The following is a 20,228-nucleotide window of genomic DNA, read 5'->3' on the forward strand; positions in this document are numbered from 1 at the left end:
ACTAGGAAGAACAAAGTTTATAAAGCAAATTTTAAGGTAAGAAATGGCTAAAGTCTAGCACAAGAGAATTCAAAAAACTTTTTCATGAGCGTATAGATGGATGCATAGAAAGTGCTCCAAGGTGAGATGCTATTCTCTGCTACTCCCCAGATTGCCTTTAAGTGTGTTAGAAATTAGCAGCACAGCAAAAGAGGACCAAAGGCTCAGAGAAAAACGGGTGGGAGAAAAAAGCTGGCTGCAGAGTGCTTGGACATGGGAAAGGAAAGCATGACTGAACTGACAACAGAGTGATAGAGAAAGCAGTCAGTCTGAGCTTTTCCAGATGTGCTTGTCTATCCTCAATTTGGTGCTTTTTTACTTTTTGAAAAGTCAGCATAAGCAAGTGGAAGTCTCCAACTTTTAAACACAACTACGGGGATCCCTTTTGTAAATAAAGTAAATCATCATCAACCAAAATGTACTTTTTCTTTTGGAAAACTGATTTTTTTTATGTTGACGTGAGGTACTCCACAAAACACAGGCCTAAACATTCTAAGACAAATTTAACACACGAAACAAGTTTTCAGTAACAAATGCTAAAAGCTGTTATGAAAGTGAGATGGCATGCCGATTCAGTATGCTTGAGCTAATGAGAAATAAAATATTGTCAGAAAATATTGCTAAAATGGCTTGTGTCTTATGATACGAACCATACCACCAAAACTGCCAAAAGGCACAAGAGAACTCATTGCCTAGAAAAAAATCCAATTAATTTTGGTATATTTATTATACAACAATCTCTGAAAAAGAAAGTAATACACTACATAATCACATAGTTCAGAGCTAACCAAATTACAAAACCGTTTAATCAAAAAGAGCTCAATATATATATTTAAAGTTATCTGCTTATTATTCATTATAGAGTCTGACATGAGACAAGACGACAAACAAGGAGACCACATATCTCTTTTAAATAAGACTACTCTAGTATTTATTAAAGAGAAAGTAATTGCTATGGACTAAGACAAACATTTTTCAAAGAAAATGCAAATTCACACCAAAATTAACACATAAGGTATAATGATTAAGATTATATCATCTTTCTTTTGTTCAAGGATTCCATATTTTTAAAAAATCATTTAATCTTGCCTGAAACCAATTAAAAATCAAAAGTATCTATATTAATAACATTTCAAAAGCTTAGAAGAGATATTGGTCAAAAAATTTAATGGATACCTCCTAAGAACTAATATGGAATAAGAAATACAGAATTCAAAAGGATCATGCATATAGGTTTAAAGATATTTAGTCTTTGATAGGAAAAAGAATGTTAAGCGTAATAGATGGAATAATAAAAATAAATTTTTAGATACATATATAAATTAAAAACTTTCATTACTTGGAAGTTGTTGAAAATAAATTTTGAGTTTCTCGGTAAAAGGTATATACAAAATTATACCATCATTCAGTGATAATTTTTTCCCTGTGTAAGTTATGTCAAAAAACTAGAGAAAACTGTGTTTAAATTTTATAATAAATTAAAACAGTAATCTCCAAAGTGTATTTGTACACCAGTAAAATTCCTCATTGTTTCTTTTAACTGAAAGGAAAAACAGATTTTACATTGACTCTGGCACCATCTCACAATCTGTCAGATGGTCATGTGTTATATCTTGAATTACAAACTAATTACAAACTAATGAAATAAACTTACAGATACTGGCTTAAAAACATCCCAATAAAGAAATCATGAACTGAAGAAAAAGCTAATAGTACAAAGAAATGGCGTAACTGATGCCTTTCCTACTTTTGTAGGAATCTCTATTTTCCCTCATAATAGGGCTGAGAAAGATGACAAATGCCAATGGGCAAAAAATAAAGAAAAGGGTTATCAAGTATATATTTGAAATATAAATTTTCATCCACTATGCTTAAAAGCATCAGCATATTACTCACTACTTAATCAAAATATTCATTTTAAAATTTATAACTTCACAAAAAGAGAAAAAAAAATCTTTGTGTAAATTATTATTAAAAAGTTCAATTAGAACAGCTAGCATGCTCAAAAAGCCTACTCTACTTAGCTGTGCTGCTTTCAAACTAGGCAGCTGATTTGTCCATCTTCTATAGTCAATTTCTAATTTTCATTCCTACTTTCATATGCAATTATAGGACACTGACTTAGAAAAGTCAAGTTGGGATAGAGGTCTTTTGTTGTTACTGTTGTTTGTTTGTTTTCTTTTAATTAATGTATTTAGTTTTTTTTGCTTTTACATAAATCTTTCATACTGAGACATAAACATGTCAAATGTATCACACAAAGGAGAGCCATATCTCACCAGTATAACTCATTCAGAGGAAAAGAAGAGTTTTGGTTAAAAAGAAGCTGAATGTTTCTTGGAAAACCTACTGAACCATATGAAATTCCTATATTTAAAAATTACTACTGCCCTTCAACTGCCCTAGGGCAATGCTCAGCACTCTTGGTTAGCAAAGAGTTTTCATAGCTTAAACAAGGAAAAAAAACTCACTGGTGTTAGTTTTCTAAGACAGTTGATACAATATAATGTAATTGAATATAATATTATATATACCACTTGATTTTAGATGGGAGAGGTAAGTAAATACTACCTAGCAGTATTTACTATATAAAACACCATGAAATTCAAAGTTTTATGAAATGGTTTGGTCTAAATCTGATATAGTAAAATCACCATTTACTTTCTATTTAATAGGTAGATGAGTACTGCAATTTCTCTTGGGAAACTGTTGAAAGAGATTATTATTAAATTAAAAAAAAATAAGATGATAGGTTCACCTGTAGGTGATTAGTGTCCTTTACTCAGTGTTGGTTTTTTTAAAAATGCTAAAAGCTTTGCACTCTTTTTGAATATTATCCTACCCTTCATTAAGGTAGTCAAAACCTACATGTGGCTATTTAAAATTAATTTTAAATAATTCGAATTGAAAATTCAGTTCCTCAGTAGCACTAGGCACATTTCAAAGGTTTTTTTCTTATATATAAATTTATTTATTTTAATTGGAGGTTAATTACTTTACAATATTGTACTAGTTTTGCCATACATCAGCATGAATCTGCCTCAGGTATACACGTGTTCCCCCTCCTGAACCCCCCTCCCTCCTCCCTCCCCGTACCATCCCTCTGGGTCATCTCAGTGCACCAGCCCCAAGCATCCAGTAGTCATATGTGGCTAATCATACTGGACAGGGTGGATTCAGAACATTTAGATCGTCCAGAGCATTCTATTGGATAATGCTACACACAGATTTTAGCTGACACCTATGGTTCATCATCTTCAGTTCAGTTCATTCGCTCAGTCGTGTCTGACTCTGCAATCCCATGGACTGCAGCATGCCAGGCTTCCCTGTCCATCACCAACTTTTGGAGCTTGCTCAAACTCATGTCCATTGAGTTGGTGATGCCATCCAACCATCTCATCCTCTGTCATCCCCTTCTCCTCCCGCCTTCAGTCTTTCCCAGGATCAGGGTCTTTTCCAGTGAGTCTCTCCTTCACATCAAGTAGCCAAAGTATTGGAGTTTCAGTTTCAGCATCAGTCCTTCCAATGAATATTCAGGGTTGATTTCCTTTAGGATTGACTGGTTTGATCTCCTTGCAGTCCAAGGGACCTCAAAAGTCTTCTCCAACACCACAGTTCAAAAGTATCAATTCTTTGATGCTCAGCTTTCCTGATAGTCCAATTCTCACATCCATATATGACTACTGTAAAAACCACAGATTTGACTAGACAGGCTTTTGCTGGCAAAGTAATGTCTCTGCTTTTTAATATGCTGTCTAGGTTGGTCATAGCTTTTCTTCCAAGGAGCAAGCGTCTTTTAATTTCATGACTGTAGTGATTCTGGAGCCCAGAAAAACAAAGTCTCTCACTGTTTCCATTGTTTTCCCCATCTATTTGCCATGAAGTGATAGGACCGGATGCCATGATCTTAGTTTTCTGAATGTTGAGTTTTAGCCAACTTTTTCACTCTCCTCTTTCACTTTCATCAAGAGGCTCTTTAGTTCTTCACTTTCTGCCATAAGGGCAGTGTCATCTGAGTATCGGAGGTTATTGATATTTCTTGATTCCAGCTTATGCTTCATCCAGCCCGGCATTTCGCATGATATACTCTGCATATAAGTTAAATAAGCAGGGTGACAATATACAACCTTGATTTACTCCTTTCCCTATATGGAACCAGTCTATTGTTCCACGTCTGGTTTTAACTGTTGCTTCTTGACCTGCATACAGGTTTCGCAGGAGGCAGGTAAGGTGGTCTGGTATTCCCATCCCTTTATATTTTCTAGTTTGTTGTGATCCACACAGTCAAAGGTTTTGGTATAGTCGATAAAGCAGAAATAGATGTTTTTCTGGAACTCACTTGCTTTTTCAATGATCCAACGGGTGTTGGCAATTTGATCTCTGGTTCCTATGCCTTTTCTAAATCCAGCTTGAACATCTGGAAGTTCTCATACTGTTCACATGCTGTTGAAGCCTGGCTTTGAGAATTTTGAGCATTATTTCCTAGCGGGTGAGATGAGTACAACTGCGCTGTAGTTTGAACATTCTTTGGCATTGCCTTTCTTTGGGATTGGAATGAAAACTGACCTTTTCTAGTCCTGTGGCCACTGCTGAATTTTCCAAATTTGCTGGAATACTGAGTGCAGCACTTTCACAGCATCATCTTTCAGGATTTGAAATAGCTCAATTGGAATTCCATCACCTCCACTAGCTTTGTTCGTAGGGATGCTTCCTAAGGCCCACTTGATTTCACATTCCAGGATGTCTGGCTCTAGGTGAATGATCACACCATTGTGATTATCTGGGTCATGAAGATCTTTTTTGTATAGTTCTTCTGTGTATTCTTGCCACCTCTTCTTAATATCTTCTGCTTCTGTTAGGTCCATACCATTTCTGTCCTTTATTGAGCCCATCTTTGCATGAAACGTTCCCTTGGTATCTCTGATTTTCTTGAAGACATCTCTAGTCTCCCATTCTATTGTTTTCCTCTTTCTTTGCATTGATCACTGAGGAAGGCTTTCTTATTTCTCCTTGCTATTCTTTGGAACTCTGCATCCCAATGGGTATACCTTTCCTTTTCTCCTTTGCTTTTCGCTTCTCTTCTTTTCTCGGCTATTTGTAAGGCCTTCCTCTCAGACAATTGTTTTGCCTTTTTGCGTTTCTTTTTCTTGGGGATGGTCTTGATCACTGCCTCCTGTACAATGTCACGAACCTCTGTCCATAGTTCTTCAGGCACTCTATTAGAGCTAATCCCTTGTATCTATTTGCCACTTGCACTGTATAATTGTTAGGGATTTGATTAATAATAAGGCCAATGATCTCATCATCTTAGACAAAAGTTAATTTATGCCACTAGAAACTGGACTTGGTAGCAACTATTTTAGTTTTTCATTCAAATATTGATTGCTCTGGGCCTTCTTTTGTATTCAGAATTGTTTTCTTACTTGACTTTCCTTATTTAATCCTCACATTTATGCAACCATATTAGTTCAGCTATGTGGTCTTTTTGGTTCCCCAAAACTTGATTTCAAGCCGCACTGGCAAGACAAATATGAGGCAAGCTAAAATACAAATCGTTCTAAGTTATGAATCAGATAAACTACAGTTTCAAATAAATTTACCTATTGGTTATATATTTCTTATTCCAGCTCATTAAACATTCAGATGTTTTAAGCACAGGTACTCAGGAAAAAAACATTTCTTCTTCTAATGGATAACCAGCAGAGTTACAGCTTAGGCATCCTCACTAAGAACTTCACAGCTGCATTATAAACAGATCTCCTTTCTGTGCTTACAAGGGAATAAAATCGTCACCTCCTACTTTTTGCACAAAGGCTACCAGCAGCTCATTTATGCATGCAAATAATATAAAGCAGTATGTACAGCCCTACTCTTTCTTTGCTATGTTTATAACAGATATATAAAATACTTCAATGCTCATGTGAAAGATAAAATTTAAGAATGTCATAGTTGATATTTCTGCTCTCTTTGACAGTTTTTTCCTTTGGGCTTAATTTTAGACTTTTATGGAAATTTATAGCCCTAAAAGTAAAAAAATAACATAATGACCACATTAACAAATTTAAAAATAATTGGAATGAAATTAATATATATATATAGGAATAATGTGTATGTGAAAAAGAATGTGAAGATTACTTTCATTTAAATGGCAAATGTAATTTTATCCATCAAACTTTTAGGAGTATTTGAAACATTTTGCTCTAACAACATTATTGCAAATAAAAAATATGAAAGTATTTCTTTGGAAGGTACTGGAAGTTTCCCAACTGACCAATTAAAAATGTTTATTGAGAGTAGCATGCGAACATATACATTACCATATGTGAAACAGATAGCCAGTGGGGATTTGTTGTATGACTCAGGGAACTCAATCTGGGGCTCTGCAACAACCGAGAGGGGGAGGAATGGGGTGGGAAGAGGGAGACAGTGCCACGAGGGAGGGGACAACATATGTAAACCTGTGGCTGATTCATGCTGATGTATGGCAGAAACCAACACAGTATTGTAAGGCAATTATCCTTCAATTAAAAAGAAATACATTAAAAAATGTTTACTGAGGTCCAAAGCTCTACATTTGAACTGTAGAGATTTATGTTTTAGAAACTCCTGTGGATTTGTTGTTCTAGAACTGCCATTCTTGAGGCTGAAAAAGCAACACAAATAAGCAGAAAACAGCTAAGGTATATGGCTGGATGGCATCACTGACTCGATGGACGTGAGTCTGAGTGAACTCTGGGAGTTGGTGATGGACAGGGAGGCCTGGCGTGCTGCGATTCATGGGGTCGCAAAGAGTCGGACATGACTGAGAGACTGAACTGAACTAAACTGAAGGTATAAAAATGTCCTGAGATTTTTGTTGTTTGTTTGTAACCTTTTAGTTTTGCTCTCAGACAAGACTTCTGAACATATACTGTAGTTCTACAAGGCTTCTGATTAACTTTTAAATTAACTTTTAAAAGTTAATCTAAGTTTTGAGGGTCCAAGGTAGCCAAGGAGTAGATTGGGTTTTCCTGGTCCAGTAGATAAAAAGCATTATACTACAGTTTTGGATGCTATTTTAAAGCGAGAAGAAAAAGTGCTTTATGCAAGGTTATTTCCATGCCTGTCCTAATTTAAGACATGCGAGTAAATGATAAGGTGAGAAAAACCTTATCATGGTTTTTCTTCCTTACATGGTTCACATGGAAAAGAATGTCTTAAGTTTGGCTTATAATATATAACCCTATGGTGCTAAAAGTTTTGGTATCACAGTGCAGTTCTATACAGTTAACACTTCATTGTCAAAGGATTCTCCTTTTTCAACAGGTCCTTCCCTGTGTATAACGGTTATTTCTATAACATTAATCCTATCCTATCATCAGAGATAAATTCTTCTGTAATACTTTTCTTCACTATCTTTAAAATACAGAACTTACAGTCAAGGAATTTTCTTCATCCTCATGTCCCATACGGTTACGAGCTCTTCCTCTCCTATCAGAGATGCTGAGCATGTCTCTTCCAAAAGGTTCAGAAAAACTTCTCATCATCTGTCGCATACTTTCTCGGTGTGCGATAAAAGAATCACTATTGAAAATACATGCAATCATGTAAGTGTAAATGTTGGAATTTAAATAATACGTAGGCAGCTTAATACTACAAAGAATGATTTGGGGCTAATATGCTTGTTAAAGAGACAAAAGGAGTTAAAAAAACACATTTTTGAAAATGCAAAGCACTTTGATACTTTATAAAGTAAGGTCATAATTGCTAGATATTGGATGTTATTACATCTTAAAATGAGAGTTTTCTCACTTTTAAAAGTCTTATAGTGCATGTGTAAATATGGAAAAATGAAATGGGGGAAAACTTCTACAACTAAATCCAATGTAAATGTTCAGTTCAGACTGTATAAATGTGTTTTTTTCCCATAATGGTAATAAAGCTTATTTCTTGGCAACTCTCACTAAAATGTAAAATAAAGTACACCAATATATTTCTGTGTGGAGAAGGAAATGTATTTTCCAGTATTCTTGCTGGAAAATCCCATGGACAGAGGAGCCTGGTGGGCTCCAGTCCATGGCGTTGCAAAGAGTTGGACACAAGTGAGTACTAATTTATCTTTGTGAAAACCCTAAAGCTTGTCAGATTTTGGTATTCATGGTAAGATGTTACTAAGCTTTGTTTCAATAAATACATTTCCTAACTGTTTTTAGTAAAGTATCAGTTTTAATTATATGCTAAAACAGAACTTTACTCCAAAAATATTGTGTAGTTCTGAAGTCTTATTTTAATTCAACTTGAACATAATTTCTAAAAATTGAATGTAGAAATTTGTTATGTAGAAAGTTTCAAATAATTATATCGATTTTACTATAACGGTGTATAGGTGAGTGTTTTTAACTCGTCTAAAGGATTTCCAGCAATTATAATCTAGTATTTTATTCAGAAAGAGCACAACTTTCCAGGTACATATGAGTATATTACAAGATATTACAGTAAAAAATAAAAAGAACTGACCTTCCTTATAGCTATGCCTATGTTCTTCTGCTCATTCTCCCACAAATGCTTATGTCACTAGGATTTTTGCAGGAGGAGGAGGAGGGTGTTATCCTGTTGCCTAGCATTTCTCTAGTGTGATCATAATTTATACCCCCCACAACAATTTATTTTTGGACATTTCAGTGGCTTCATACCACTCACCGTGATCACAACAAAACTCAGGAAGGTGCACTTTGTACGTTTGCTTTTCCTTTATGTCTTCAGAAACTTCTTTTAGAAGTTCGTCTTTAGCTCCACTTTCTGTATGTTGGTGAGTTTTAGCAGATTAAAAACTTTAAAGACTTCTCTTAGATATTGATGGAATGTTCAAATAAAATCTTTGTTTATAGAAAAACTAAATAAAATGAGTATTCTCAACAAATAAATCTAATAGGAAGGATGTTTATGAGAGTGTTTCCTGACTGTTTTGTTCTTCAGATCTGTTTATTCCTGTGAAGTATCAATTGTTCTAAAGGAAGTTGGTTAAGCAGAAAAAGAAATATATTTACAAATGATAAATAGCAGCTCCTTTGCATATCTGACCAACACAATAACTTTCAGCCACTTCTGCAGCAGGACTAGTGCTGGTCTGGATGACAGATCCATATACTAAAAAACTGTAACAAGTCAGTACTCTTCTTCATTTGTTCTCTTGCTGTCCTTCTCTTGTCCTTTATATACTCATCCACTTGGGGACATTTCCCTACTTTTCAGCCTCCCTCCTGCTGACAAATTTTACAGAAAGTCATAAAAGGAAAGTGCTCTCCAGTGTGTGCAGGCCGAGTACGCTCTTAGTGCAGCAGAACACAAAAATTTCAGCAGGAGTCCAAAAATTAAACTACTCTTGACCAAATTAGTAACCCAATCTCTGAAAATGAAGAGTTTCTTTAGCTAAACGTTCAGTATTTAATTACAGAAATACACTTGCCCTAAATTCAGTTAAGAAATATAATAAAATGAAGACACTAGAGCATTTAGGTTTATTTAGAGATTATTCATATTTCATTCTTTCTAGCTAAAAGCAGACTCTAATCTATTTAGGAATGATCAAGTAAAAACATTACACATACAATGCAGAAAAATGCCATAAATAAGATCATTCTCCCATGAATTCTTGTAGGATAAAGTTTTGGATCTGTCTTACTGATAGGAGTGATGGGCATGGGAAATGTAACGGATTACTGTCCTTAGATTTACCACCTATTAAAAAGTTTGATAATCACTATTTCAGCAGAATTATAGGCAACTAGCACTATGAGGCGGAGAAGGTAATGGCACCCCACTCCAGTACTCTTGCCTGGAAAATCCCATGGATGGAGGAGCCTGGTAGGCTGCAGTCCATGGGGTCACAAAGAGTCAGACACGACTGAGCGACTTCACTTTTCACTTTCATGCATTGGAGAAGGAAATGGCACCCCACTCCAGTGTTCTTGCCTGGAGAATCCCAGGGATGGGGGAGCCTGGTGGGCTGCCGTCTATGGGATCCCACAGAGTTGGACAGGACTCAAGCCACTTAGCAGCAGCAGTAGCAGCACTATAAGGAAGTTGTGACAATTTAAAGATTAAATAGATCAGTGGCACCCAGTGAAACTAGCAGGCAGAAAGAGAGTTGCTTTGTGCTTTCCCAAATAAAGACCTGAAGTCCAAAAGTTAGTTTACAATTAAGGAATCAGACATTGGTGTATGTTATCTTCCCAGTTTTTACTTAAAGGTACAGAGTTTCAAGTAGTTCTGAAACCCATAAGTGAGTTGTCTAAGAAATAATTCCTAGTTTTTATCTCAAAACCAGATTATTTTGAAGTGTTTCATATCCAGATGATACTCAACGCCAGGTGATAGCAAGAAACTAGAATTATTGTTAATCTTGTCAGATGTAAATATGGCTTTGTGGTGATGAAAGTATTTTTCAGAGATGTATTTGGAAATACACATGAGTGAAATACAAGAACTCTGGAATTTGTTTTAAAACACTTTAAAGACAGCAGCAGCAATAGAGATGGGTAAAGCAGGTGTATATTTTGAAATTCTGATTAAGGGGTACACCCTGTACTATACTCTTATACTTTTATAATATACATTCAAAGTGTGTCATGATAAAAATCTTTAAAGTAAACAAAAAAGAAATAGAACTATGTAGAATTAAACAATTGTATACTGTTTGATGTTTCAAAATGGATGATTCAAAAGAGTCTCCTTTTGCTGAGATCTTTATACTCACTGGACACTTAGAGTCTAGGATATGGGTACAAGTATGGGGATTAAGCTCTTCATTCTTATTAAAATGCAGACACAAAAAACACTCAGCGTTCCCTTTAGATACATGGATGAGATTCAACTTCAACAAGGAAAGATACTTCAGGGAATACTAGTTTTGGTCAGTAAATAGATGAGAATTAAACAGCTATTACTTTTCTATAGAAACATAATATTTAATAAGATTTATTTTTCTAATTGGGCTAAAAATTCAGCACTAAGTGTGGCTCATTAAAAATGTTGTCCAGGTTTCTCTTTATTCAAATAGGAGTAGGTGTATTTGTACATAGAACAAATGTCAAAAAACATCTTCTTCTTTTTATTGACACAAACAAAAGGCTGCTTTAAAAAATGGGCTCACAGTCTGGCTTTTGCTCCTGTCTGAACTGTTCAGGAAGAACTCTGGCTGGATCCTGAAGTGAGTTCAACTTATGTCCACCCAAAACAGCAATTGCTTAGAAATAAGACTTTTAAGATTTCTCCTGTTCAAGCTTAAATTTTTTTAACAAAGGGTAAATCTCTAATGGTAGCAAGGAGTTGTTTTAAAACTTTACAAATTAACAGCATAGTTTTCTTTCTCAGGTAAGCAGAGTTTTTATATTTTTCTACTTATTCATATTGTTCTCTTGAAAATGAATGTTTCATTCTTCTAGGAAAATATACTGGAAATATGATGACACTTTGCAAAGCTATTACTAGAAACAGGTCATACCATGTATATAAAGTAAATTAATAATTTGAAATATGATTAAATATTTACATGAAAAATATTCTTTGCATACCTGTTAAGTTAGTGAAGTGTGAAAGTTGCTCAGTCGTGTCCAATTCTTTGCAATCCCATGGACTATACAGTCCATGGAATTCTCCAGGCCAGAATACTGGGATGGGTAGTCATTCCCTTCTCTAGGGGATCTTCCCAACCCAGGAATCAAACTTGGTCTCCCACATTGCAGGCAGATTCTTTATCAGCTGAGCCACAGGGAAGCCCTTGCATATTCACAGGATGCAATATTTTGCAGACACTAAATTCAAGCTTCAAAGAATATCTAAAGACTAGGAAAATGCTTATGGTATATATTAAGGAAAATAGTTTATTTATAACCACAAAATTTGGTCTAATTTTGGAGAAAAAAATCCATATATGGAAAATAGAAGCAAAATAATAATAGTAACCAAAATCTAAAAGACACTTAAACGATGTTTGCTCCTTGGAAGAAAAGTTATGACCAACCTAGATAGCATATTAAAAAGCAGAGACATTACTTTGCCAACAAAGGTCCGTCTAGTCAAGGCTATGGTTTTTCCTGTGGTCATGTATGGATGTGAAAGTTGGACTATAAAGAAAGCTGAGCACTGAAGAACTGATGCTTTGAACTGTGGTGTTGGAGAAGACTTTTGACGTCCCTTGGACTGCAAGGAAATCCAACCAGTCCATTCTGAAGGAGATCAGTCCTGGGTATTCACTGGAAGGACTCATGCTGAAGCTGAAACTCCAATACTCTGGCCACCTGTTGTGAAGAACCGACTCATCTGAAAAGACCCTGATGCTAGGAATGATTGAAGGTGGGAGGAGAAGGGGACGACAGAGGATGAGATGGCTGGAAGGCATCACCGACTCAATGGACATGAGTTTGAGTAAACTCTGGGAGTTGGCGATGGACAGGGAGGCCTGGTGTGCTGCAGTCCATGGGGTTGCAAAGAGTTGGACACGACTGAGTGACTGAACTGACTGAACCAAAATCTTGGGTTGCGTGATTCCCTTAAACCAAATTTTCAGCATTCAGATTTTCCATGGGAATACATTTTCATTTAAGTGAGGAAAAATTTACTTATAGTACTATGATGACTATATGACTTCTTTCCGGATTGCTGACACAAACCACAATCAAACAGAATGAAGTTTGGCACCAAACATGTTTTTTACTCCACATTATTTACCTATCAGAAGCAGGAAAAATGTTGCCCCCCCAAAAAATTTTTAACTCCTGGATTGATTCTGGGTCTCCTGGGATAATCTCAACATAAGTTTTTTTTTTTTTTTTTTTAAGGACTGGTAATATTTCACTTCAGAATAAGTTCCTGTTTTTAAGATGCTCTCAAATATATGTTATATATATGTATATATATATAAAACTCAAATATAATTATATATATTTAACCAGTTATAGTTTTATTGCCTTGTACAAAATACAGATATTTGTGCTTCTAAGTAAAAAAGCATCACACTATTCTTTATTATATAAAAGTCTCAGATAATTGACATGGCAGTCCCACTCATCAAGGGAAACTCCTTCTTTCTTCTATACCTAGTAGTGGCATAAGCAGATTGTTATGGCTCTCAGATCATAAAGAAACACTCCCTAGTTTCAATAAGGTGGGCAGGTCCATAAAGAAAATGCATCAAGTGATTTATGTTTAGACACTATAAATAATGCATACAACACACAAGGAATTCTCTGGTGGCTCAGATGGTAAAGAGTCTGTCTGCAATGTGGGAGACCAAAGTTTGATCCCTGGTTCGGGAAGATCCCTTGGAGAAGGAAATGGAAACCCACTTCAGTATTCTTGCCTGGAAAATCCCAAGAACAGAGGAGCCTGGTGGGCTACAGTCCATAGGTCCCAAAGAATCGGACATGACTGAGCGACTTCACGTTCACTTTCTTTCACAACACTCTTAAGAGAATCTTTTAGGGCATGGGCCATGATTTCTAAAAATTTATAATCAAGTCTATAGCACTGGGCATATAGTAGAAACCTAAGAAATGCTTGAAGAATAAATGACATTTTCCCAGGTGTCCCAGGTGGTGTTAGTGGTAAAGAACCCTCCTGCCAATGCAGGAGACTCGGGTTTGATCCCTTGGTGGGGAAGATCCCCTGGAGGAGGGCATGGCAACCTACTCCAGTATTCTTGCCTGGAGAACCCCATGGACAGAGGAGCCTGGAGGGCTACAGTCCTTAGGGTCACAAAGAGTTGGACAAGACTGAAGCCACTTGGCATGCAGGCATGGAGGCAATTTCATTTGCCTACTGTTCAGAAGCACAGTTTAAAATGGTGGTGTGGCAGAAGGCTTTGATACTGTAAGAGTTGCAGGAGTGACTGTGGCTCCCTCCCGTCCTGTAAGCACTCCCTTGCTTTTGTGTGAATGTTTACAAAATTCATTGATAGAACTAAGCATTATGATGTAATCAGTCGGTACCAAATGGCACTCCTCGATCCAGCAACCATGTTATAATTGTGTTGTGTTCCTTGGCTCCTAATTCAATGGTTTGCACCTAAGGAACCAAGAAATGCCCCAGATGAACAGTTTAGCTTATCTAATAAGGTGACTTTGTTTTATTTCCTGCCGTGGCAATATTCTCAATTAAGAAAATATCAGTCTTGCATGTGTAATACATTCACTTTCAACTCAGTAAGTAGCTAAAAGTGGTGTCCTCAGACTACTTCCCAAGTGCAAAATAAATAAATTAAAAAAATTAAAAATAGAGATTATAGATATATATTTTTTAGCCCCTAATGAGACCAAGGAGATAGAGTAACAGTCTGTGAAAATATGCAGGGTGTCTTTAAAGACTGGCCATCGCAATACAGTGCCCACAAGAAGAGTCTGGGTGGCTTAAAGAAATGCTAACAATTTATAATGAAAAATAAGGCTGCTTTCCAACCTGTTTCTGAGCCTTTCATGTCTAATAGCTGATAAGTGGTAACATAGCTATTCTTTGCAGATGTCCATGATCAGAATTTCATTTCTGTAGCTCAGAAGGTTCAAAGATCATGTTTCTGTACAAAGCAGTAGAAATTTCTAGACTGGATTAGATATATGTAAACTCTGACATTTAATAATCAATGTTTCTTAGGGCATAGAAGAGGGGTCAAGACCATTTTATTCTCAAATTAATTTTCCTGTCAGTACATACATGTTTCTATTCTTAAGCAAATGCAAATGGGAGAAGAAAGTAGTATTCTTGAGAGAAAACTATCTCAACACTTTAAACAAAGTCCACAGAGAAAACCACAGTGGAGAGCTAGAAAATAAATTGTGCTCCATGTTTCCTTGTAAAATCCACATATAAATATGTGTATCTACATTTTAAAAAAGGTAAAGATAAGATGATTAAAAAAAAAAAAAACCAACTCTGCATGCCAGGAAGTGCTAGCTTTGAACCTTTGTGTTTTTAACCAAATTACAAGTATTATTTATTTGAAAAGGTGCAAGGAGATCCAACCAGTCCATTCTGAAGGAGATCAGCCCTGGGATTTCTTTGGAAGGAATGATGCTAAAGCCGAAACTCCAGTACTTTGGCCACCTCATGCGAAGAGTTGACTCATTGGAAAAGACTCTGATGCTGGGAGGGATTGGGGGCAGGAGGAGAAGAGGACGACAGAGGATGAGATGGCTGGATGGCATCACTGACTCGATGGATGTGAGTCTGGGTGAACTCCGAGAGTCGGTGATGGACAGGGAGGCCTGGCCTGCTGTGATTTATGGGGTTGCAAAGAGTTGGACACAACAGAGCGACTGAACTGAATTGAACTGATGAGAATATATACTGTGAAAAAACTTCAGCTCTGAAACATATAAGGAAACCCCCAAAAGTCCCAAGCATACGATAAAACACTAAACTTAATCACTTTTAAAATTTCTCTTTTTCTCATGAAATGTTTAAAGTGCTGTTATAGAAAGGTAAACATTAAAAATGAATATATTTGGATTCAAAACTAGATTTTGTTTTTTACTCAAAGCTCTCAAGTATTTGACAATTTGATACCATATTTTATTAGCCTCAATTTATTTAAAAATTCTAATTTTATACCCAAGAAGTATATTCTTTTTGTCTGCCAACTTTTGATTAATTAGTAAATTTGGAGAGTGTGCTTATGATTGATATCCCTGATTCTGAACTAATGAATTATTTAGAAAATGGCAGTGTTTAAATTGGGTTTCCCGGTGGCTCAGTGGTAAAAGAGTCCGCCACAATGCAGGAAATGTGGGTTGGATTCCTGGGTCAGGAAGGTCCTCTGGAGAAGAAAATGACAACCCAATCCAGGATTCTTGCCTAGAAATCCCATGGATAGTGTTTAAATTAGGAAGTGCCAGCATCAACAATGGCACCTACTGAATGCAAATACAGATCATCCTCCGCTTATGATGGGGTTGTATGTGTACGAAGTCACTTCAGTCGTGTCTGACTCTTTGTGACCCCATGGACTGTAGCCGTCCAGGCTCCTCTGTCCATGGGATTCTCCAGGCAAGAATACTAGAGTGGGTTGCCATGTCCTTCTCCAGGAGATCTTTCTGACCCAGGGATCCAACCCTCCTCTCTCACGTCTCCTCTGTTGACAGGTAGCTTCTTACCACTAGCACCACGTGGGAAGCCGTAATGGGGTTACATCCTCATAAACCCATCAGAAGTGGAAAATAACCCTGAAGAAAATGCATTTAACATACTTGAGCTACGAAACATTATAGCTTAGTCTGCTGCTGCTGCTGCTGCTGCTAAGTCACATCAGTCGTGTCCAATTCTGTGCGACCTCATAGATGGCAGCCCACCAGGTTCCCCGTCCCTGGGATTCTCCAGGCAAGAACACTGGAGTGGGTTGCCATTGCCTTCTCCAATGCATGAAAGTAAAAAGTGAAAGTGAAGTCGCTCAGTCATGCCCGACTCCTAGCAACGCCATGGACTGCAGCCCACCAGGCTCCTCCGTCCATGGGATTTTCCAGGCAAGAGTACTGGAGTGGGGTGCCATTGCCTTCTCCAATAGCTTAGTCTAGTGTACCTTAAACCTTAAATATGCTCAGAACACTTATTTTAGCCTGCAGTTGGGCAAAACTATCTAACACAAAGCCTATTTTGTAATAAAGTATTGAATTCCTCATGTAATTTATTGAATACTATACTAAAAGTGAAAAACCGAATGCCTGTAAGCATATGGGTTGTTCACTCTCATGATCTCGTGGCTGATGGAGCTGAGGCTTGCTACCCCTGCTACTGCACACCTTGTGAAAGTATCATATCCCATGTCACTAGCCAGGGAAAAGATTAACATTCAAAACTGAAAGTATGGTTTCTATTCAATGTGTATTTTTTTTATACCATCGTCAAGTTGAAAAATGTTAAGTGGAACCACTGTAAATTGGGGACCAAATGCAATCAGTTTCAGCAATCCAACAATCAACTATACCATATTAACTACAAGACAGAGAGTAAAAGACACTAGATTGTCATTAAATAGTATCTCTTGAACATTTTCTACATGTCAGAAGTTAAAATAGCCACCAGGCAACCCAATGACCAGACACATAATGTGAGCAATAGGGATAATATTTATATAAAAGATACAGGGCATGGAACCCCCTCTGTGTTCCTTAAGGTCAGTGGATGATTTAATAATGACTCTGTCACCTTTATCCGGAGAATGGGCAATGGCACCCCACTCCAGTATTCTGGCCTGGAAAACCCCATGGATAGAGGAGCCTGGTAGGCTGCAGTCCATGGGGTCGCTAAGAGTCAGACACGACTGAGCGACTTCACTTTCACCTTTCACTTTCATGCATTGGAGAAGGATATGGCAACCCACTCCGGTGTTCTTGCCTGGAGAATCCCAGGGATGGCTGAGCCTGGCGGGCTGCCGTCTATGGGGTCGCACAGAGTCGGACAGGACTGAAGCGACTTAGCAGCAGCAGCAATCACCTTTATCAATTCCTTACGCTTGACATATTAAGTAATGGATATTCATTTTGTTTGGGGTTCGGGTAAAAGGGGTGGGTCAAATGAAATAAATATTTGAAATTTACTTGAAAATAAATAAAATTTAATTTTTTACTTGAAATAAATACAAACTCACGTTCTCTTTCTTATCTCCTCTAATTATTTTTACTCTCTATATTACCAATTGTGGAGCAAAGAAATAAGTCAGTTTTATAAAGTTAATTTTATCCCCAATCTCTACGGTATGGCTGCCTGGATTTGAAGACGGCTACAGAGAATGACGACTGAAAACCTACCGCCATGTAACTGATGCTCCTACCCATCCTCAGTGCAGGGCAAGAGTGTTCTTTGATGTATGCCTACTATTTGTGTTCTGTTACTATTTCTGACCCTGCCTCTTGGGTTCATTGCCTTTGCTCAGAAAAAGGCACCCAAGAGTTTAAATTACACTTTTGTGAGATGTTTTAAAGAAAGTACTAATCATACATTAGTTTAATTACGGCCATTGCTCTTTTGATATAATCAAGACAATACAACTCAAAAGTTGTCATAATCTTCTTAACTGCCGCCCATTGTACTGAGGTCACAGTTACGTAAGAACCACTTCAACAGCTCAACTAAACTATGGATATATTTAGTCCCTACTCTCACAGGCTTTTAAAAGAGCAAATTATAATACAAACTTTGAAATCTGTTAAAATGACATTGTTCATAAACGTCACAACTGCTCCTAACCACATTAACTAAAACAATATGATAAATGTACCTGAGCCCACACACTCCTTGGCTTCCCTGGTGGCTTAGATGGTAAAGAACATGCCTGCAATGCAGGAGACCTGGGTTTGATCCCTGGGTGGGGAAGATACTCTGGAGAAGGGAATGGCTACCCACTCCAGTATTCTTGCCTGGAGAATTCCATAGACAGAGGAGTCTGGCAGGCTACAGTCTGTGAAGTTGCAAAGAGTTGGACACGACGGAGTGACTAACACTGCACTGTACACCCCTTAATTATAACGAATAACCTTTAGAATAAAATATTAATAATTGTTTTTTCACACTAATAATTTCATCTTTTCTACTGTTAATTTTCTCTCAGTTATTACCATTATGTTATTTGGTTTTAACATAGTACTATTACATTTAAGCCAATATAATATTTTCTTTTAAAAACAAATCTATGTAGTAAACTGGCAACATTTCAACCTTTTAAACAGATCAAGTTGCACAGAGAATTTAAGTGATCAAAATAAATTAGGACTGCAAGTCAAAATTCAAACTGGCAAAACACTTGGGTAAAAAAATAACACAAACCTTCCTGTTTTAGGGATCCAACTAGATTGTGTTACACTTTTATATAACCACCAAAGGAAGAACTATAGAAAATACAAAACCCAGGAAACCCTAGAAAACTAGATCATAATAACTATTTTCTGGATGGCTTCCTCTTTAGACATCACAGTATCTCACTTGAAACCTTGCACTGGGCTTGGCACTTGTTTACCTGAGGTGTTAAATGCAGCCTCTGTTTCCCTGCCTACTTGCACTTTTCATAGGAAGAGGAGTCCCTTTCCAAACAAGGCTACCTTTGTAACAAATCAAGAAAGGAAACAAACCGTGCACCTGGCAACTTCCAACCACTTCCAGGGAGAGACGGCAAAACTCTCCAATGCTCTTATAAACACATATTATGGAAAATACTATTTTAGAAAACGTTTCCCTTTTCGAAAACTTGCCATCTTATTAAATATTCCCTGCCTCTCTTTTGGAGTAGAAGCAGGTGTGGAAAGGGCCCTCTAAGTATAATTCTCTTCAGAAGTTCCACCGAGAGGCAGTTACCATCCCCTGCAAAGCCTCTGCAGCTGCGAAGGCGGGACTCTGAGCGCCAGAGGCAAAGAGGTTAGGGGGCGCCAGGTACCCGAAATCGGGCCGAGTTAAAAGCAGCTCGCACGCGGGTCGGTTGGGCGGGGAAGTCTGCACAGACCTCTCCCCACCTTACGCCCCCAAATTTCTCTTCCTTTCCAAATCCTCCTCTCCTTTCCCTCACACGCCCCTATATCCTCTTCTCCCTTCCCTTTCACGCCCCGCGAGTCTTCCTCAAACGGTCTCCTGGAGTCATCCGAATTCTCTCTCTCCTTCTTTCGCGTTTTAACTGACTTTCCCCTTAAAGTAGCTCCTCTCAAGATCTCCGAGTTCCCGGGCGACCGCGGACTCCCGCCCCCGACACTCACGAGAAGAAGGGATCATCCTCAAAGCTGCTGCTCAGCATCCCGAACATCCTGGCCCTGTCTCCGGCAGCGGCGTCCGCGGACAGATTGGCAAACGATGTAACTCGCCGCGGCCGCGACCCGAGCCAGCCTGACCAGCACTGTCAACGCTTGTCTCCCAGCCGCAAAGGCCGTGGCCGTCGCGAAAGGCGGTGCTTGACGCGGAGCTGCTTTCCTATTGGGCACAGATCCCAAAACGTCACCAAGACGAGGCGGGGAAACAGTGTGCCGCTGCCATGGCAACCGCAAGCAACACGGTGGAGGCTAGAGGCTTGGCCAAGCGCCAGCCGGGGAACCCAACATCAAGCCTCCCGTGGGACAAGAGAGCTTGTTCTCTGGGCTGCAGGAACACAGAAATTAGTCTACCCTCTGTGTGACCTTGGGTAAATCACCCTCGGCCTCGAAAAGGCTCTTTTGGGGAAAACGGAGATGGGTCAAGATTTGGGC

At 37.9% G+C, this 20,228-nt stretch overlaps 1 protein-coding gene across 5 annotated transcripts in view; it reads right to left on the reverse strand.

The window, feature by feature from the left end:
* The window catches only part of MLF1 (myeloid leukemia factor 1), a 31,980-nt gene extending 12,059 nt beyond the window's left edge, over positions 1 to 19,921 (reverse strand). For 2 of the 5 annotated variants that reach the window (XR_002180672.2, XM_019960251.2), the window contains exons 1-3: positions 19,746 to 19,921; positions 7,455 to 7,602; positions 690 to 731 (exon numbers count right to left, since the gene is read on the reverse strand). Coding sequence is in view for 3 of the 5 variants with exons in the window: in XM_019960251.2 (XP_019815810.1) it covers positions 690 to 731; positions 7,455 to 7,602; positions 19,746 to 19,792 (237 nt within the window). In the remaining 2 variants the exon portion in view is untranslated. The remainder of the gene's footprint in view (positions 1 to 689; positions 732 to 7,454; positions 7,603 to 19,745) is intronic. The other 3 variants (XM_070792534.1, XM_019960260.2, XM_070792539.1) reach the window with 3 other exon arrangements.
* Positions 19,922 to 20,228: the final 307 nt, after the last annotated feature.

The sequence above is a fragment of the Bos indicus genome, chromosome 1 (assembly GCF_029378745.1).
Source record: "Bos indicus isolate NIAB-ARS_2022 breed Sahiwal x Tharparkar chromosome 1, NIAB-ARS_B.indTharparkar_mat_pri_1.0, whole genome shotgun sequence".
Taxonomy (NCBI): Eukaryota; Metazoa; Chordata; class Mammalia; order Artiodactyla; family Bovidae; genus Bos; species Bos indicus.